Genomic DNA, 19330 nt, shown 5'->3' with positions numbered 1-19330 from the left:
AAATCTATTGATGTTGCCCTGATTTAGTATCCATATGCTTCCGAACCGCAATGGCCCGCCCCAAGAAAGGCCCTATCGCTCCTCGAACTGTGTCCAACAGGGTCAGTAAGCCTCGTAAATCACCAAAGAACATAGCTACAGCCATAAGTACGTACCTCGCTCATTGCAGTCCCACCACTGACAGGTATAGAACCCTCAAGAGACGCCGTCTTTGATCCATCAGATGTCGCGTCGGACGCCAAGGTGAGGAGTATCGAATCCAGTCCTAGCCTGGCAGAGGTTGATGGAGTCCCTCCTGCTTGGGCAGATGTTCGTGAGCCTGAGGTCAGAATGCGTACTTCGTTAACATTGAATTCCAGGACCGCGCTGCTCTCGCAAGTGCCATCCCGTGGTTTACCTGCTACGAGGGCGGAATGTACCATAGCAAGATGGTCTGCTACGGCTTTTTGCTTGATGGTGATTCTGGTAACCGCTGTCACATAGATGACGAGGTGGTCATCACGAGGATGTGAGTGCCCTGTACTACCCGAACGGCTCGACACTTATATACTCTTCAGAGGGGGAGGCTGCAGCAAAGACAGAGACGGAAATCTTATGCTCAAGAAGGATATGGATGAGCAGGATGTTACTGTTAGGAGCCTAGCAAACAGTATGGAAGCGAGGATTCCTGTCGGGATGATTATAGGCAAGTCCATTGAAGCGTCCATTGGCTGATCACTAACGTATATCAGGGTCCAAAAACACGTCGCTGGGAAGAAAGCTGCCACATCGGTATAATGTCATGGCGTACTTTCGAGTTATCTGCATATGGGCCGAGAAGATAAACGGCAAGACGGGCTACAAGGTGCGCTTTGAGAAGCTGGACCTTTCAGAGAAGAGCTGGTGGGCTGAGAAGGGAACAGCCCTGCCAGACCCTGCTTCGCGGCGTTTCACGCAGGCCGAGTCTCGGCAGTGTGCTACTTGCCTTACACCCAGCACACATGTGTACAAAGAGGGATGGATGTGTCTTAACAGAACGTGCCAGGAGTTCTGGATGCTCGCTGGCTTGGAGCCTCCGAGAAACCTAACCTTTGATGACAGGTTTCTTGAAGCCCGGGCTCAGCCTGGGCCGGATATGCAGCTTCACGGTGACTTGATTCCAGACTTGCTCTCAACAATTGATGAGCACGATCCGCTTGGCAGCTCCTCGCCTCTTTCCTGGAAATCCGGGGTCGTGTGTCCGCTCTGTCAAAAGTGTATACCTCGCCGTTTCTGGAACGGTTGGAAATGCTCGGACACCCTTTCAGGGAAGGCACAAGGCGAATGCCCGTTTGAAAAATGGCTGAAAATCCCTACGGTTCCCTTATCGGCAGCGATTGGTGGTATCAACCTGTGTCGTAACAAGCGTACCGTAATCAAAAATCGCCAGTCTAGCTTCCTGCCCCAGATTGATGATAGGTCTTTCGCTCCATACAAGCTCATTACATACGGTCTTGGAGCTTCCGGGTATATCATGCATTTCGTTTCAAACGAGGTTATCAATAGCCGCCCGAGAGGTCCGAATGAGCTCTTTGAGGAGTTGCAGAAGGCCAACCTGGGACTTAGACGATATCCCCTAGATCAGGCCCAAGGTTAGTACATTTCATGATCCCTGGAAAAGCTAACTAATGAGCATAGTCGCTGGTACCCTGACCGCTCATTTCGTTACCAACTTTGTAGGGTTACCTGCACGGCTTGATGTACCAGACTGATGAGTGTAGGGTGCACCGTACAAGTATGTCGTGTCTGTTGACTCGCGAGGTTTTAGTGAAGCCTGCGATCCGGTACTTCGAGCGTTGGGCCGTTTGACATGGGCCACTAAGAACGCTGTCAGGAGCCAGGGTGGGAATACCTACGATCCCAATGAGCTGCTCCTGCTAGGATACTTTGAGGAACAGAAGATTGGTGTATGTCTGCCCTGAGGAGCGGAAAGTATCCAAGTAACATCATATAGTATCATGACGATGGAGAATCCTCACTAGGACCGACGATTGCTACCCTTTCTCTTGGATCACCTGCGACCATGGCCGTGCGCATGAAATATAAGTACTATCACGGCTTTACCAAAGCAGGCAGGGAGAAAAACACCCTTCTCACGGATGATCCGATCTTGCCGGAATGCGAGAACTATGTCAACCGGCAGAAACTCAAAGAACGGCTACTCAACGGGTCTATCACTGACGACGAATACAAGAAGGCTTGGTTTGACTCCTTCGCCGAGAACAAGAGCCGAAATCTACCACCGGACATAATCAAAATAAAGCTGAACCATGGTGACATGGTGGTGATGCATGGAGAGGGGGTTCAGAAGTACTACGAAGTAGGTACCCCGTTGCGGACATCTTGGCCCTTACATATTAACTACTGACCTGGTCTAGCATGGTGTAAAACTTGAGAAGCGCGGCAAGTTGCGGTTCGCCCTGACAGCGCGGCATGTGAAGAAAGAGGAGATTCCAGAGCAAGACTGGCCAAAAGGGGACTTTACGTTGACAGACGATCAAATATATGATGGGCAGTGAGATACTGGCTTAATTGTGGATTATATAACTTCTGATTTCTCGATTGATATTCCGCAAGGCATATTTGAGCACTTTCCCACCTTGCTTTATTTCGGTTGCTAGTTACTTTGTGCAATTTAAACTATCCATTCACTCGTTGACGGACCAAGCCAGGAACAAAGTGTAGCATGGTAACCATAATAGAGACAAAACGCCAAGGACTAGAAATATTGAGACTATTCCCAGAGAAGCGCAGTTATTGAGGATCTGGGTGAAACCATCTATAGGTCGTAGACCCTTGGAAAAGCGATTAGCCTCTTCCATGTCCATACAGCCGCCACGTATCAGTAAACAATAAGCATATGAGATATCTATTTGCGTTGACTATCTGGCAGTCTAATCAAACAAACTTTAACCCCAAAAGTAAGACTGACAGCTAGAAGAGGATGATTCTGTCAGGCGGTTCCGGTACGGCCACCGTTCACAAAACGTTATACCACTCTAGCTCTGCAGCCCGCTCTTCTTCGCTTTCCTCCTACTAAGCCATTTCTTCATATCGTTGACTCCGTGCAAATAAAGCCAAGAGAGAACAAACACGGCCGCGAAATTAAACATCACAAACGCCCAAAAGATGCCATAATCGCGCCACTTGTGGTTATAATAGACATTGAAGTTGTTCGCCGCGAACTGGTCTCCGTCGCTGAACATACAGTACGCACACATTCCATTTCCCACGTCCCGAACGTACCCGGTTGCTTGGCTAAGGAAGCTGCCTGCATATCTTTGGCAGGAGTCTTGGCCGGGTGGAAGGGAGAATAGTGTTTCTTCGCGCTCCACGCACTCCATGGGGACGTCATGAACTAGCACGCCTAGGAACCCTTCTAGGAGGTAGTGGAAGGGCGTGAGCCAGTACATCCATGACTGCCAGAAATGGGGCATGGCCATGTAGGGGACCACAACGCCGCAGAAGGCGACGATGAACGTGAAGAAGCATGGGACTAGCAGAGATGCGAGAAGTTCGTTTGGTGATATCGCGGCAATGAACTGTCCGAAAGAGACATAGAAAAGCTCGAAGAGCATTAGGAGCATCCATGTGAAGCCCGAGCTGAAGGAGTCGCGGGGAAACCAGATGCCCCAGTACCTGGTCATCATCTGGTTAGTATGTTTCGATGTTTAATAGTGGTTGGGTCCATGTTTGGACGTACCAGCAGTTGAAATAAATCGAGCCTGCGATGATCGAATACGGTAACTCAGGGAGGATAGCAGACGTGACAAAAGCAGTCCAGTTGTAGATCTTCGAATTTGCTTCGCGTGATTCGTACAGAGCGCGGAAATGCAGGTAGCGCGGCTGGAGCTGCTGAATTAGGGGTGGGCAGATGGTGAGCGTCATGAAGATGGAGAATAGGCGAGACTGCATGTCAATATAGCTGTTGCCAAGATGCCAGAAAGTGAAGGTGTTGAAGAGGCCGGTAAATATATGAAGAGCGAATTTACCCTTTAGGGATCTTGTTAGTATCATCTCTCAATGCATGTGATGGGTTTACTTGTAAGGGTAGAGGGGCGGGCGTACGATGTTGTACTGGGGTGTCCTCCAATACGCAGTGAAAGAGCGCTTGGTAACAGCCAGAATCTGTACCCATATTGGCATTGCGTATTCACGGTCATCGTCTTTATTTCGTTCTTTCTCATTGTTCCGGCGCATTTCAACCACCTTGTTAATTTCGTCGGAGAGCTTCTTGCAGTTCTCTGAGTTGGCCCAGACGTCGCCCCAGTCCTGGCCTTTGTAGTTTGGATCTCCGGCGCCGATAACCTCAAGCATATACTGGACGTTATTAGAAAAGGCCCATCCCTATGAACTGTGGTGGCGAGACGTACCTCTGCAGGATTGGCATCAGGTGGACACTTTTTACCACCATTTTGCTCAAAGTATTCAATCAATCTGGACGAATCTTGGCCCAGTTCACCGTTGTAGACTGTTCGACCGCCGCTCTGGAGAAGGATCAGGTCATCGAACATCTCGAATAATACAGCTGACGGCTGGTGGATTGTGCAAAGAATTGCTTGCCCGGCGTCTGCAAGACGGCGGAGGAATCGAACGACTATCTCGTTAGTCGAAGACTTCATTTGGCATGGGGCAACATACTATTGAAAGCGGCAAGCGAGTCTAAGCCTGAGGTTGGCTCGTCCAAGAACAACAGCAGCGACGGCTTGCTCGCCAGCTCAACTGCGATGGTAAGTCTCTTTCGCTGCTCTTGGTTCAGTCCAGTCCCGCCAGCACCGACTGTGGCCCCAGCGATCTGCCGCATTTCTAGCAGGTCGATAATTTTCTCGCAGTAATCGTACTTCTCTTCGATGGGGACTTCTTGAGGCTGGCGCAGGAGAGCAGAAAACCTCAGAGATTCTCGGACAGTAGCGGTTGGCTCATGGATATCTTGTTGTTCGGCGAACCCAGTCGCTCTCTGGAAGCTGCGAGGAAGGGGTCTGGGATTGTGAGTACAAGAGTGACACAAATAGTTAGGGGTTTCTCACTTTCCGTCAACCAGGAAGTCCCCTGTGACAACGCCAAAGTCTAATCGCTGGGCGAGTGCATTGAGAAGAGTTGTTTTCCTAGGATGCTTAGCTTGAACTCTTTGCTATAGGCTCGAGTACACTTACCCTGCACCAGAAGCTCCAACAAGCGCAGTAAGACGACCGGGACGAACATATCCTTGGACGTCTTTCAGAAGCTGCCTCTTTCCGCCACTAACAGGAATGGTATAGTTCACATTCTGGAAGGTAAAGACTGATTCACTTCGCGCAATGCCTTCAACCGCTTGGCCGTCATCTGAGCCCACGGTATCTGTGGTGTCATTACGAGACCCGGACTCAATATCATTCGGCTTCTCCTTCTGTTCAACCGCTTTTTCAATCTCCTTCGGTGCCTCGCCCCTCTTGAAAATTGTTACCGAGCTCCCGCCCTTGTTTGGCTTCTGCAGTTCCATCCCGATCATCGCTGTGGCGACGAAGAAGACAAAGAAGCCTATGATAATGCCAAAGTTGCGCCAAAGATGAGACCGGCTGTATGTGAAAGCGGCGCTGACATAATTTGACCCTTGAACGACCAGCTGATCCGGCTCACTTCCCTGGACAGCGCAAGCCTGGTGGCCAGGCTGCGCATCGGGGCCATCTGGCACTATATTCGGTGGTATGCATTTTATGTCCATATTGTAAAACTCATTGGTCATGATGCCTTCAAAAGCATATTGAACCGGGTTGATCCAGATTAGCCATTTCAACCAGGGATGCATCTTCCATCTTTATAGTTAGGTCAGTAATCACCTTTCATCTATGCATCGAAAAAGGAAAGCTCACGGTGGAATGAGATAGCCTGTATATACGACTAGGGCCTGAATAGCGACGCCCGTGAGGCGAGTGGCTTGGCCTTTGAGTCAGCATACTCACATCATCCACGTACACCGTAACCTCAGGCTTCTGGGGTTGTACATACCAACATCTAAAGACGCTGAAAAAGCCCCGATAGTTCTAAAGAATGAATACATGGTCATTGTAAGAATGAAGATGAACAAGAAGTTGATGAAGAACTGAGATGCTGTCCTCTGTAGATTGGCCATGCTACTACCGTTAGCATAGTACACATTGACACAAAGAGGACGTACAAGTATACGATCAGCTCGAACAGCGTGACCTGGATAAAGATTATAGGTACATCGACCACTACTTGGGCGACAGCGTAGGCAGAAGGTCGATAGAAGGAGCTAAAATCGCAGTCAGCATGAGAAGTGTGAGTGTTGACTTTCTGGTCCTTACAAACTCTTATGCTTCAGCATAACAGGACGGTGGGTAAAGACGTCCGTCAGTTCTGCGAGAGCGAGCAAAGCGTTGAAAAGCAGCACAAAGAACATCACGCCTCCTCTAGTGAAAGTGCCAGCACTATGTCTGTTAGCTCTGATATGATATATAAGCCTTCAGACTTACCTGGTGTTGGGAAGATTGTAGAACAGACTTCCGATGATGAGCGCCTGAAAGGTGAGAATCGCCCACTTCCCAATGAGAGTTCCCTTGTCACCATACATAATCTTGAACTGTCTTTCCGTGAGAATCATAACTTGATGGTGGAATGGCACAGTATAGTTCTTCTTCGGCGCCCGCCTCCGAGCCTCCTCCTGTTCATCCTCATGTTCCTTGACTTCTCTCTCGAAATCCTCTATATCCAGCAAGTTCTCTCTGTAGTCTTCGCTGCTACGGTACGCACGTTGAAAATCTTCCGCTGAGCGGGGAATACGGTCCTCCCAGCCTTTCTTCACACGCCGCGCATTAGGATCACTGACGGACGTTAGGAAGTCCGGAGTTGTCCATCGGGGTGGACATTTAAATCCAAGGTCTTCAAAGTAGGCCTTTGCACGACCTGCGGGTCCGAAATATGCGCACCTCCCATCCTCGATCAGCAGAACCTTGTCGAACTGCTTGTACAGGTTTTCTGAGGCTTGATAGAGAGCCACGAGAGTGGAGGCGTGCGCCATGTTGGTCAAACTTCTAAGACTCTGCACGTACTCTGAAGCTGTGCTTGCGTCAAGTCCTTTAGTAGAATTATCCCAGCATTGTACACTAGCTTTGGTGACCAGGGCTTCTCCAATCGAGACACGCTTTTTCTCACCTCCTGATACACCCCGGACGATCTCTCCACCGACCTTTGTTCCAAGACAGTGCTCAATCCAGAATAGCTTGGCAATCGTAGACAGAAAGGTTTCTTGATATTCCTTCCGGCTCTCTCCAGGCAGCCGCGAGTCTTTGTCCGGGGTTCGTGTTTTCAGCGCGAACATCAGAGTCTCTCGCACCGAAAGAGTAGCGTAATGAAGGTCGTCTTCGGGGTTATACAAGACTGTTCGGTCAGTATCTGCATTATAACCAAAAAAGACTAAAGCTTACCCTCTGAACGGTATTTGTCCGCCATGATGTCGGCATCCGTTCCTCCATAATGTATCTCCCCTTCGACACTTTTATACCCAGACCTCTGATTCCCAATGGTCTTTAGAAAGGTCGAGCATCCAGACCCTGGCCTTCCAAGAACCAATAGTAGCTCACCTGGCCGCACGCAGCCCTTTGACAATTAGCTCCGCTCTACTCATCATACTATAAGAACACACCGTAAAATCATCAAGAATAGTCCTCAACGGCGCACTGCCCGCACTTGTGCCCTTTCTACCCCTCGTAAGAAGCCCCTTAATCAACCTCGGCAGCCCCAGAAAGATATCCGCGTTTGTCGGCTGGATGGCAGCGCCCAACCCAACGCCCTTGACAGTCAAGTTTTTCCATACAACACCTTGATGCCTCGTCTGCTCTTCGTCTGAATTGGCCTTCCGCTCACGGCCGAACATCCGCGAGACCAGCCTGGCTACCTCCTCATTATCTTCCGACCCGCCCTGGTATGTGGAGCTCGTTCGATGCGACAGCGCGCGGGTGATCTCATCGTCAGTGAGCGGCCTGCTGCCAGCGGTACCTCTGCGGGTGAGCGTCTGATTGCGACTGCGGGTGGACTGGTTTGTCTGTATAGGTGCGAACTTCTCGCTGTCAGGATTGGACGAGGGGATCGACGCTGTATCTGAGGTGGACCTCGATTCTGCGGGGGAGCGCAGGTATTGTTCAGCTGGAGAGTTCGTTAGTGGGCCGCCAGTGGAGGGGTCCTTTTCCATGGCGGCAGGAGGCATTAGAATGCAAACGGTCAAATTCAATACTAAAACCCGAGAGAAATGGTCTAGAGTAAAGGACAGAGATCGATAGATATATACAGGTATGATATCACAGAGGACACAGACAAGAAAATCGCATGTTACCAGTATCTTACGTCCGGGCTGATTCGACCGGCCTAGAAGAACGACTTACTCGCGGGCTTCCATCATAAGTCTGCATAGACACCAGTTAACAGCCAGCATAAAGATGGACAACGGACCACCGCGGCTCCGAAGCTACTGAGAGCTTGTTCGGACGGAAGTCGAGTGAGCTTCCGAATGTGGTCATCATGAAGTCATCACACCACGGCTGCTTTGCGATGCTGCGATCTGGCAATCACTGCTTCGCATTCTCGATCTGATCGGGCTTTGAGGCCCTAAAACAGGGCGATGAGGATTGGCCAAGACAGATTGTGCATATTCAAGCATATCAAAGCTGTCAATGTTGAGCATACCCTCACTGTGATGATATGGGCCGCTTCTGGAGAGCCCCTGGGCCGGCCGATGAATTGATCTGAATCAAATGCAGGTATCATAAGGTTTCAAAAATCTGTAATAACTCTAGACTCAGGTCATTCATCAAGAATTTTGGTTTTACATATATATATATACTTCGCAACTCAGTGTTGTTGTTCTGGGTTCCTTTCGTTCAGGCCAGAATGCGGATACATTGCGGAGAAAGTCCTGGTAAGCTTCATCTATAAAGACACCTTACCTTGTACAAGCGACTCGTCGAGAATCAAGGAAGTATCTTTATTGTTTCCTTTTTTTATTTTATCTTTATTTTTATCATTTTTGAGCTTCGGATCAAGTTGAATTAGTTAAATTAGCGTCGAGCTATGAGAGCGACTGTTATACCTGCGATAGTACTCCCTCCCAGTATACACCTCGGCAAACCGATCGCATATTATCTTTTCATCCCACTGCCATCTCAAGTACGCGTGTCCATGGCCCTCACTTCATCCTTTGCTCAATGCTCCTATCTGTACTCCGTACTCTTCCTATCCATACCCTGAATCCACCGTCAGCCCTAGAGATGGTAGTTGGAAAATGCGGAGGCTGGGACCCGCCCAGGTAGCGGACAAACAGCTTAAGCCCAATCCAGCCAATCAGAGCCCGAGATTCATTGTATGTCTCGAAGCCCAGCCACCCCGCCAAAACAACTCTTCTATCACGCCAGTTGCAGCAGGGAGGAAATACACATGGCTGGGCCACACCGTGGCCTAGCACCGTTCGATTCGGGCCCCCTTAAATCTCAGCTAAATCTCAGCCAGGCCGCATCCACATTCTTCTCTTTTCTATCCCCTCCCCTCCCTTGTCTCTCCTCCCAAGCTATACTCCGTCTTGGTCTAACCCTTCAGTGTACCACGGAGATAGTTCGATTTGATCATTGTGTGGAGAAGTCCTTGCGAGGACTGACTCCTACCCCTCCTCAGACTAGTTCTTGGTAACATCCTACCTATTCTTATCATCTTTATTCTTATTCTATACGGCTCGATTCGATTCGGTCCCCGTCCCGAAGACGACAACGACCGCCATGCAGCGAAACATGACCGTCGCGGTCATCCTGATCGTGCTCTTCATCATTCTTATCATCATCGGATTCATGATCTGGGCACACCAGCACCAAGTCTCATTCTTTGCGAGGAGGAAGGCCGTTGATGAGGAGAGCACCGAGGGCGGTTAATTTCTACACACCGTCGTATATCGTACGATTTTATCGACACTTCATATCGTTCACACTACGTTACGCTACGTTACGCTACATTACGCTACATTACGCTTCGATTAATGCTTCTAGACTACGCCTACCGATCCTTCGTGGTTATACTCTATAAACCCACTCTGCACCTATATATTGATGCACAATTTGTGGCTCTTACTCTATATCGACATAGCAGCCTAACGACCCAACGACCTCGCCTCTCCGTGTCCTCTCCAATGGACTTCAACCACGTTTGCACATGCGATTGGCACCTCGTGCACATACCCAAAACGACTTGCATATGATTGATGACATGCATTTGTCTTTCTTGTTTATTGTTCCTGACTTGGTGACTCGGGTTAGCTCTATATGGCGTTTTGGGTGTTTGATCTATCTTGTGTTTACGAAATTACTGCCCAGATCATGTGCGACGAAATTAGATGTAAAATACCGTCTCATGGAATCGAATGAGTTTATGATACACGCACAGTCATTAATTCTCACTCAACCCAGAATCTTCAGGCCTCCTCTAGTCTTTCCTGGCTTCTTGATTCCATCGTGCTTCACCTTAGCGCCCTGGTTGCCACCAGAACCACCGCCCTTGCCAGCATTTTTCTTATTGTTCTTTGTATTGGAAACGGGCCGGACCTCGGTAGTTGCGCGTCGGAGGAGGACAGGATGCGATCCAATATACTTGCCCTGCATTTCTCTTGCAGCTTTGAAGTAGTCATCGCCGTCGCTGAAACTAACGAACCCGTAACCTTTGCTCTTCTGCGTGCGTTTGTCGCGGATAACGCGCGCTTTCTGAACGGATGTGTATTTCGAGAATGCCTTAAACAAAGAATCATCGGTGACCTCGCCCGCAAGGTTACCGACAAAAAGACGGAAATGGGCCGGATCCCACTCGAGCAGGGTCGGGTCGGTCCAGGTCTGGCCACCGCCAGAGCGGACGACGGTCTTTTGTGACTCGACTCCTGCGGCGGGGGTTGTAGAGGTCGGCGTAGTACCGGACGAGGTATATACAGTAGTTGCGCCAGGTGTGCCGGTACTCCCTTCTCGACGGGCGGCGCCCTTACTCATGGTAGATGCATCATCCTTACTGGCATAGGCGGTCTGCCATTGCGCGATTTGCGCTTCTGTCTCGGCGTCGAGGCCAGAGTTTCGTCCGCGGCTCGGGTCGCTGCCCGACGGCGCGAAGGGGTTCTGAATGTGAGGGACCGTAGGACCGTATGTCGTACCCGCATTACTGTACTGCGCGGCACCATAATATGAAGGGCCCGCTTGATATGACGGTTGCGGTTGCGAGTAGTAGTTGCCGTAGCTGGTGCTTGTTGGAGTGGAATAACCGCTTGACGCAGTGGGCGCAGCCGAAACGACCGGACTGCTGGTACGGTAGGGCTGTTGAGAGGCTACGGAACGAGGCGCAAACGCCATAGCAGCGTTGAAGCCCGGCCGCGAGCCCCCGCCATATCCGCTGTTCGCATATTGTGAATTTGTGTTTGCTGATTGAGGTGGTCGCGGAGGGAGCGACGAAGGTTGGTGACCTGGAGGTGGCGGGAAGGACATGATGAACGGAGAGTTTTATAGAAGGCGATAGATGATGTGAACGCCGCGTAGACACGTACCTTCAGGGCTTGACTGACGCAGCAGTCATACGCCAGACGTCACGCCTGAGAAGTCCCGAATCCGGATTGAAGAAAGAGGCGGTTTAGAATCTGGGGGGCGGAAGAATAGATGCAAAAGCCTGTAAAATTCAATGAGCTATGTCTAACGAGCCGACAGCCGGTAGGCAGGGTCTCTAAGCAAGAATTTGCAGCGAAATGTTGTTCAGACGCTTGGGAAGGCGGAACAGGTCCAGTCGAGCTTCAAAGTTGAATAGAGACGGGCTGGGCAGCGGAAAACACGCACTTGGCTTTGTCGAATCCCGTAGAACTAGCAGGCAGCCTAGAGCGGAATGACACGTGACCGGGTTGTTCTAGCCACAGTTTGGTGACTAAGCCGGTTATCGGAGCTCGAATCGGCTTAGTCTGCCTAGCGTGGAGGGCACACGAGGCTGTGACTGCACCCCCACTCTAAACCCTTTTTGGATGGAATGCAGTAGCCGGGTTCATCGGCGGTTATCAAGGGATTATTTCTCCAGGCATGTCCTCGGAGACGGATTAGAGTGTAATCCAGGGGTTCTCCGCGGCGGATTAGTTTAATAAAGTCATAATTTATCCGTTTCCGCGTTATCGGACGGCTCTGGTGAGCATAGAGCGCGGTGAAGCATCCCAAGAGCTCTGTAGCTCAAAACTACGGCAATGAGATCATAGCAACGATATGGCCTCGCAACGAGGTAAAGAAGATCTGATAGTACTCGCTACTCCAGCCGAATGGGCCGTTTGATGAGGAGATCAAAATCAACCGATCCGTTTGCTCCAGCTTCTGGCGGCTGCTGAGCTGGACCGGCGATGATTTATCCGCCAACTTCGCTGGCCCTTCACCGAGCGCGTTCTGGGAAATAAATCGTTTGGGTCATAGATCAGTCAGAGCCCCTCCATCTGCCCCGCTATCGCAACAGCATCAACGTCGCCCCCAGTGCATGCAGACAAGGCACCGTGTCGATAATGTATCACGAACAGCGTGGGATAGCGGTCTTCGTTGAGCAATGTATCGGTCGGTCACGTTCTGAAGGCATAGATAGAAAAATGTAAAAGTAAATACCGCAGCAATGTGTTGACGGCCTCAGAAACCGGACTACTCTGCTCCTCATTGAGCCCCGCCCCAATTCGTCCCACCATGACGGAAGAGTTGCTCCGTCAGAATCCTGACTGAGCATTATCTCGTCGGCCTTCGCTCTTCTCCTTTCTTTTTCTTTCTTCACTTAAACAACTTCACCCCTCTTCAAACCTGCGATTTTGTGTTTTGATACCATCTTCTTCGTGTCCTCTCTTATACCCCTCCCAACTAAATATCTCCATCCTTCATCATCATGAGCAGCGCCGTGTAAGTTTCATCCCGTTTATTTCTGCCCAGCCAAACCCCTCTTGGCCGCCTGCTGGAGCTCTGGACGGATCTACAGACCTGCACGGAGCTCTGCACGCAGACCAGGCAATTCGCCAGGCGATTCGCAAGAATCTTCGAGCTTCGTTAGAATGGCTTGTGGAATTTCTGTCGTCCTGGGGCCTCGAGCTGTCGCGGGGTTGGATCCGCGACGGCCACAGCCCAAACACCGAAATGACGCCTCTTCTCGTCCATCTCCTTGCTATAGATTGAGTAACTGACGTCTAGCGCCCGTTTGGCTGGCATTGCTGCCGGTCTTATGGCGCCAATTATTCCCAGTGCTGATTTCGGTCTCATCGGTCTGGCCGTTATGGGCCAGAACCTGATCCTCAACGCTGCTGATCACGGTTTCACTGTCTGCGCCTACAACCGTACCACCTCCAAGGTTGACCGTTTCCTTGAGAACGAGGCTAAGGGTAAGTTTGCAAATCCCGGCGCATCCGGAGACTTGACAGAGCTTGAGCGGGAACTGATTGGTTATAGGCAAGTCTATTGTTGGCGCTCACTCCGTAGAGGAATTCTGCTCCAAGCTCAAGCGCCCTCGCCGTATCATGCTCCTTGTCATGGCCGGAAACCCCGTTGACCAGTTCATCGAGTCTCTTCTGCCCCACCTCGAGGAGGGTGATATTATCATCGACGGTGGTAACTCCCACTTCCCCGACAGCAACCGCCGCACCAAGTACCTGAAGGAGAAGGGCATCCGCTTCGTCGGCAGCGGTGTCTCCGGTGGTGAGGAGGGTGCCCGCTACGGTCCCTCTCTCATGCCCGGTGGTAACGAGGAGGCCTGGCCTTACATCAAGGATATCTTCCAGAGCATCGCCGCCAAGAGCGATGGCGAGGCTTGCTGCGACTGGGTCGGTGATGAGGGTGCTGGTCACTACGTCAAGATGGTCCACAATGGTATTGAGTACGGTGACATGCAGCTCATCTGCGAGGTAAGGCGTGAAATTTATCTTAAGAAACCAGGCTAATTGTTACAGGCTTACGACATCCTCAAGCGTGGTGTCGGCCTCTCCTCCAAGGAGATTGCCGATGTTTTCGCCAAGTGGAACAACGGTGTTCTTGACTCTTTCCTGATTGAAATCACTCGTGACATTCTCTACTTCAACGACGACGATGGAACCCCCATGGTTGAGAAGATCCTCGACAAGGCTGGTCAGAAGGGTACCGGCAAGTGGACCGCCGTCAACGCTCTCGACCTCGGCATGCCCGTCACCCTGATTGGCGAGTCCGTCTTCGCTCGCTGCCTCTCTGCTCTCAAGGACGAGCGTATCCGCGCCAGCAGCCTCCTCAACGGCCCCACTCCCGAGTTCACCGGTGACAAGGAGGAGTTCATTGCCGATCTCGAGCAGGCTCTCTACGCCTCCAAGATCATCTCCTACGCCCAGGGTTTCATGCTCATCCAGAACGTACGTTAAAATCAGTTCTTGATGGAAAGAAGTTCCGCTAACAGATTACAGGCTGCCAAGGAGTACGGCTGGAAGCTCAACAAGCCCGCCATTGCCCTCATGTGGCGCGGTGGTTGCATCATCCGCTCCGTCTTCCTGAAGGACATCACCGAGGCTTACCGCAAGGACCCCGACCTGGAGAACCTGCTCTTCAACGACTTCTTCAACAAGGCCATCCACAACGCCCAGAAGGGCTGGAGAAACGTTGTCAGCAAGGGTGCTCTCTGGGGTATCCCCACTCCCGCCTTCAGCACCGCTCTGTCCTTCTACGACGGCTACCGCACAAAGGCTCTCCCCGCCAACCTGTTGCAGGCTCAGCGTGACTACTTCGGTGCCCACACCTTCCGCATCAAGCCCGAGCACGCCAGCGAGAAGTACCCCGCTGACAAGGACATCCACGTCAACTGGACCGGCCGTGGTGGTCAAGTTTCCGCCTCGACCTACACTGCTTAAATTGGTACATTGATGCACTGCGCTGGACGTGAGCTTTCTGGACCAACATACTCCATAGGACCAGACAAAAGGGGAGCCTTGCCGTTCTCCAAAGATATAGAATGATAATGCCTGATGTTCAAAAGGAGACCTTCAATGTATCTAGGTCTTTATGAAAATATTCTTTGTTTTGTTACCGCTGTAACCAGTAAATATTGGCTATATGAGTCTCGTAGGTAATATTTTCGCGATGTCGTCAGGGTGAACTCCAGAAGAGCTGGAATGCCGTAATTTTCCACTCCGATGCGCTAATCCCAATCGGGACAACCTGCAACGTCGCGGCGAACTCGAACTCAAAGAGTTGTGGTGACACTCTTGCTTCTTGCGACCCCGCACGGAGCGAACTCACGTCTCTCCCTACATGCCAGCAGCTCAGGGTTAGGTTCCTGTTTGCTTGGTTTACTGTCGTCCTGTTGCTTATCTGGATTCCCGTCACTCCTTTTCGACCGAGCTCCCGCAACGTCCCACCTCAACATCGGAGTGCCGGCGGCTAGCTTATAACATCACCAATCGACTGCGCCTCTGGCGGCGCCAGGGACCTGGCCTCAGTTGTTCGTTTCGGTCTTTAATTTGACGTTTTCTTAGACGGTAGCCGTTTGGTATTGATATTCCGCCGTCATTCTTTGTCCGGGAGTGATTTATTTGTCGCCAACTGTGTGACGAGGTCTTTTCGATTTCAGTGCTTGCTAGAACACCGGACATTGCTGCGTCGCCATATGACAGGCGGCAAACGTAACAGCGGAATCAAACAATCAAATCCAGGTCCGGGTGTCACGAATCAAGGAATGGCGAATGCGATGGTGCCTCTTGAGCAGGCGTTAAGCGATGTAGTCGGTGCGCGGTAAGCATCTAATCCCCATTGTCCCTGCGTCTGCAAACACAAGCATAAGACTCTTCTCTCCAGCGTTTGTTCAGTCGAAGCTGTAGCCAAGATTAGACAAGTAATGCTGACACCGAATTCCACAGCGTCCGCATCACTACCAACCCGGCCACGTCTACGATTGAGGGTATCGTTTTCACCGCCGACCCAATCACGAACCTCGTCGCCGTAAACACTGCCGACGGTAAACAAACTGGAGCCGGGAACTACCACGTCATTCCAATTTCACGGATACAAAGCTTTGAGCTCCTCTCTCTTCCGCCGTCTGCCCAGAGCGGCGGAGCGACGTCGTTCTCTGACGCCCAACCATCGTTGCACGCTCTGGATATCCGTGCTTTGAAGAAGCGGGAGGCCGACGCTGTTGTGGAAATGCAAAACGCTGAGGCACGCCGAGGCAAGGGAGTCACACGGGAAGCGCAGGACCTGTTTAATGCTTTCATTCGCACGATGCCTACGACAAGGTGGGATGGAGCGAACATCATCGTGGCAGATGCGGTTTCGATTGCGCCGCCGTACCGAGTGGATGATTGCCGGCCGCTGGTGGCAGGTGACACAGCTGCTCTTGCCCGGATACGCAAGGTGGTACGTAATATCCTTTATTTTATATACTCTACAGATAGTAGGATGTCACTAACATGGCGAAGCTTGAAATGGAGCGCCAGAAGATCGAGTTCCGAAACGCCAGCGCCGCTATAGGCTCGGCAAACACCTTCTCCCGTTCGGCGGCTTCTGGGCCTGGAGCTGCCGGACCCAGGAAAGGAGGCTGAATTGATATTCTAGCTCTCCCTACCATCTCGTTGCGATCGAGACTCCGCGACTCAGCACGACTAAGGACGACCGCAATGCCATAAACAATCTCACATGTTCATGCCATAACCACGATGAACATATTCTTGCAAGACACAGAAGTCACTGCGTGACATGATAGGAAGGGACGGAGCGGGAAAGATTTGAGGGGCAGTCTAGGATCTCGCCTAGATAGGGCTTCAGCAGACCGAGACATGGGACCAAACGTCCCGGGGCAATACGGTCTATGTATTTGATGACGATGATGATGATGACGTTCAGGTTCTGTTAGCCTTAGGATTGGGTCAAGTTTACGGTTCTCAGCCTGCCTCTGTCAGTATTGTATCGGATATCACTTCTTAACAGCATAGCCATGAATATCACACCATCTAAGAGCAACCTGTCTCCGGGACCGGACAGTCATACTAACCTCGTAGTCCTAACATTAACCAGCACTTTGCCAAGAGATCTCTCAATGTCGGCAGATCAGATCCGCCGTCTTATCTGTCCTCATTATGTACATGAATCCCATTCTCCCGTTCCTTCAAACAGCATTCGTAGGTACACGCATACGGCACTTACAACGCATCCAAGATATTTTCAAAGAGCACATGCAAGCTGGAGATATAAGAACCGAGCTTGGTGAAACCAGATCATGGCTGGAACTACTTTATGGAGCACTCTATCGCTCCCTGAGATGTCGACTTTCTGGCCTGATACCTGGCTCGTAACGATTTAGAAAGAGTGATGTGCGTCATACTGCGAAGGTGACTGATGCAAGACTTTAATGTTGGGGAATTTGTTATATAAGTAGAAAATGCCAAGATAATTATAATGAGCTAGTAGAATAGTGGCAGTTAGTATGTACAACGAAACGGATACAGTGACAGTCCTGATGCGGTATAAAGCTACAATATATAGCAAGGCTTATGTTGTTTGAATTGTGGCAGGCAGCAGCTTCGCAAGTCAAGTCACCCAGTTGAAGGAGACGGTGGTGACGGTTGTTGCCCGTGACCATGGCCGTGGCTGGGTCCCTGGACGTGAGCCTGGGCCTGTTGATTTTGAACTGAATGCCAAGGACCTGAAGAAACCGGCGCTCCTTGCGTTGCGCCCGCCGCCGACTGCTCGGTCGGGGCATTCGGGTGAGGACGGCCGTTCATCAAACGCTGGCGTTTAGCCTGCGGCGCCGCATTTGGGCTTTCGTGAGACATATATGGCGAGGAGGGATTCGGGTTCGCGTTCGGATTCTGTACTGGTGAAGGACCAGCACTGGGACTTGCGGTCGACGGTGGCTGGATTGTTCTCGACTTGCTATCGCTGGCAGCGGTGCTTGTAGGCTCGTCATGTAAAGGGCTGGAAGCACTAATCCCGACGCGGCCCATAGTCCGATCATGCATGACAACGCGCTTCCACTTCGCGACGACATTTTCGTAGTCCCAGCGTGCGGAGCCGGGACTGATTTGGCTCTCTTTGGCATCAAGTTCACGCGCGACATCGCGCGGCAGGGGCAATGTTTCGGGCGGAAAGAGCGCGAATTCCCGCGGCCATTGACACGTCCCAAGTTTCTCGACTTGGGATCGAAGTTGGTTAGCCTCTTGCTGGACGCGGGCGAGCTGCTCGTCAAGAGACTTGCGTTTCTCGGACTCGCGGGCGAATGCGCGCATGATTTCAAGCTGCCAAGCGTCTCTTCTCGAGTCGTAGGGGAGCGATAGCCAGTGCTTGTAGGCGAGTTCAAGGTGTCGCAGGCTCAGTTCCTCGTGTTGTTGCGCGTTACGCTGAATTGTGGTCGCATCCATGCCGAGACTGGTTTTTCCAAGGTTGGTCGTGGACTCCGCGGCGAGCTGGTCCGACTGCCATTGTTCAATCTTCGCGCGGATGGCCTGGCGGACTATGTTGAGGTGGTCTGGTCCTGGAGGGTCGAGAGGGAAGGAGGAATTCGAGGGAAATGGGTTCGGCGCGAATAGTGTAGGTGGCGGAGGCAGGAGTTGGAGACAGAGAGAGGGAAAGGTTTGAACCTGGATGTCGAACTCAAATGGAGAGATGCGCGGTCGCATACGAGACCTAAACAGAAATTAGTTGTATTACATGACAATCCCAGGAAGTAGGCGTACGTTGCAGCTTTGATGTTATCTAAGACCTCGCGTAGGGCCAATTCCAACGCTCTCACGGTATCTGGGTTTGTGGCGGCAGAGCTCCGGCCCAGATCAGTAGGCGCAAACGAGCCCATCCGAGACTGAGAGGCTGCGAATCGAGATGCGGCCTGCTCCTGCAACTGGCTGGGGTTCGGGATGTCGTTGATGACCCCGGTCGCATGCCACGTCGGCGTGTTGAACATCATTCGGATAGGCCCCTTGCCGCCAGGTTCACCACCCTGGGCCGAATCTAGCGAACCCTTAGCCAACCCGCGATCGGGAGTATCCCGTTTCCCAGTCGACGTCCTCGCCTGTCGCCGCGTGATCCCACTGCGAATGCGCCGGATTTCCTCGACATCGTGGATACCATCGGGCTTCTTCTTGAAGAGAAATTGATCGAGATGTCGACCGAGCGAAGACGAGGTGAATGCCTGATTGCAGTATTGGCATTTTCGATCCTTTAACGCTTGGTTTTTCGACGACGTTCCCTGTGTTTGCGTTTCCTCACCGGGACCGGAGTCCTCAGGAGTGTCGGCTGGACGAGTCGACGCGCCGTCGTCCATGGTAGCACAAGGGCGCGAGGGTTCTGTTTCGTCACAAGGA

General features: G+C 51.5%; 6 protein-coding genes across 6 annotated transcripts, besides 1 other annotated feature; 3 read left to right on the top strand and 3 right to left on the bottom strand.

Moving 5' to 3' along the window:
- Positions 1-19330: part of a sequence feature (contig 1.64 1..203363(-1)) that runs on past both edges of the window.
- ANIA_03951 (uncharacterized protein) lies at positions 51-2537 on the top strand (the record flags this gene model as incomplete). The annotated part of the gene is made up of 9 exons (XM_656463.1): positions 51-105; positions 170-324; positions 360-508; positions 558-649; positions 732-1610; positions 1657-1694; positions 1740-1925; positions 1973-2338; positions 2397-2537. The coding sequence occupies 9 exons, from the start codon at positions 51-53 to the stop codon at positions 2535-2537; spliced, it is 2061 nt and encodes a 686-aa protein (XP_661555.1).
- On the bottom strand, positions 2865-8206 carry ANIA_03952 (putative ABC transporter; the record flags this gene model as incomplete). Its single annotated transcript, XM_656464.2, has 14 exons — positions 2865-3657; positions 3722-4011; positions 4087-4338; positions 4392-4615; positions 4660-4997; positions 5046-5123; positions 5172-5810; positions 5868-5931; positions 6004-6131; positions 6173-6271; positions 6324-6428; positions 6492-7395; positions 7443-7510; positions 7599-8206. The coding sequence occupies 14 exons, from the start codon at positions 8204-8206 to the stop codon at positions 3018-3020; spliced, it is 4437 nt and encodes a 1478-aa protein (XP_661556.1). The 3' UTR covers positions 2865-3017.
- ANIA_03953 (RNP domain protein) lies at positions 10452-11513 on the bottom strand (the record flags this gene model as incomplete). Its single annotated transcript, XM_656465.1, has 1 exon — positions 10452-11513. The coding sequence occupies one exon, from the start codon at positions 11511-11513 to the stop codon at positions 10452-10454; it is 1062 nt and encodes a 353-aa protein (XP_661557.1).
- On the top strand, positions 12783-15064 carry ANIA_03954 (NADP(+)-dependent, decarboxylating phosphogluconate dehydrogenase). The gene is made up of 5 exons (XM_050611364.1): positions 12783-12932; positions 13269-13405; positions 13473-13924; positions 13970-14398; positions 14450-15064. The coding sequence occupies exons 1-5, from the start codon at positions 12919-12921 to the stop codon at positions 14888-14890; spliced, it is 1473 nt and encodes a 490-aa protein (XP_050467399.1). The 5' UTR covers positions 12783-12918; the 3' UTR covers positions 14891-15064.
- On the top strand, positions 15239-16982 carry ANIA_03955 (anticodon-binding domain-containing protein). The gene is made up of 3 exons (XM_050611363.1): positions 15239-15770; positions 15896-16391; positions 16454-16982. The coding sequence occupies exons 1-3, from the start codon at positions 15646-15648 to the stop codon at positions 16574-16576; spliced, it is 744 nt and encodes a 247-aa protein (XP_050467398.1). The 5' UTR covers positions 15239-15645; the 3' UTR covers positions 16577-16982.
- On the bottom strand, positions 17411-19290 carry ANIA_03956 (uncharacterized protein; the record flags this gene model as incomplete). Its single annotated transcript, XM_656468.2, has 2 exons — positions 17411-18656; positions 18707-19290. 2 exons carry the CDS (start codon positions 19288-19290, stop codon positions 17567-17569), a joined length of 1674 nt encoding a protein of 557 aa, XP_661560.1. The 3' UTR covers positions 17411-17566.

The sequence above is a fragment of the Aspergillus nidulans genome, chromosome II (assembly GCF_000011425.1).
Source record: "Aspergillus nidulans FGSC A4 chromosome II".
NCBI classification, from domain to species: Eukaryota; Fungi; Ascomycota; class Eurotiomycetes; order Eurotiales; family Aspergillaceae; genus Aspergillus; species Aspergillus nidulans.
This window is presented reverse-complemented; position numbering and strand designations above follow the sequence as displayed.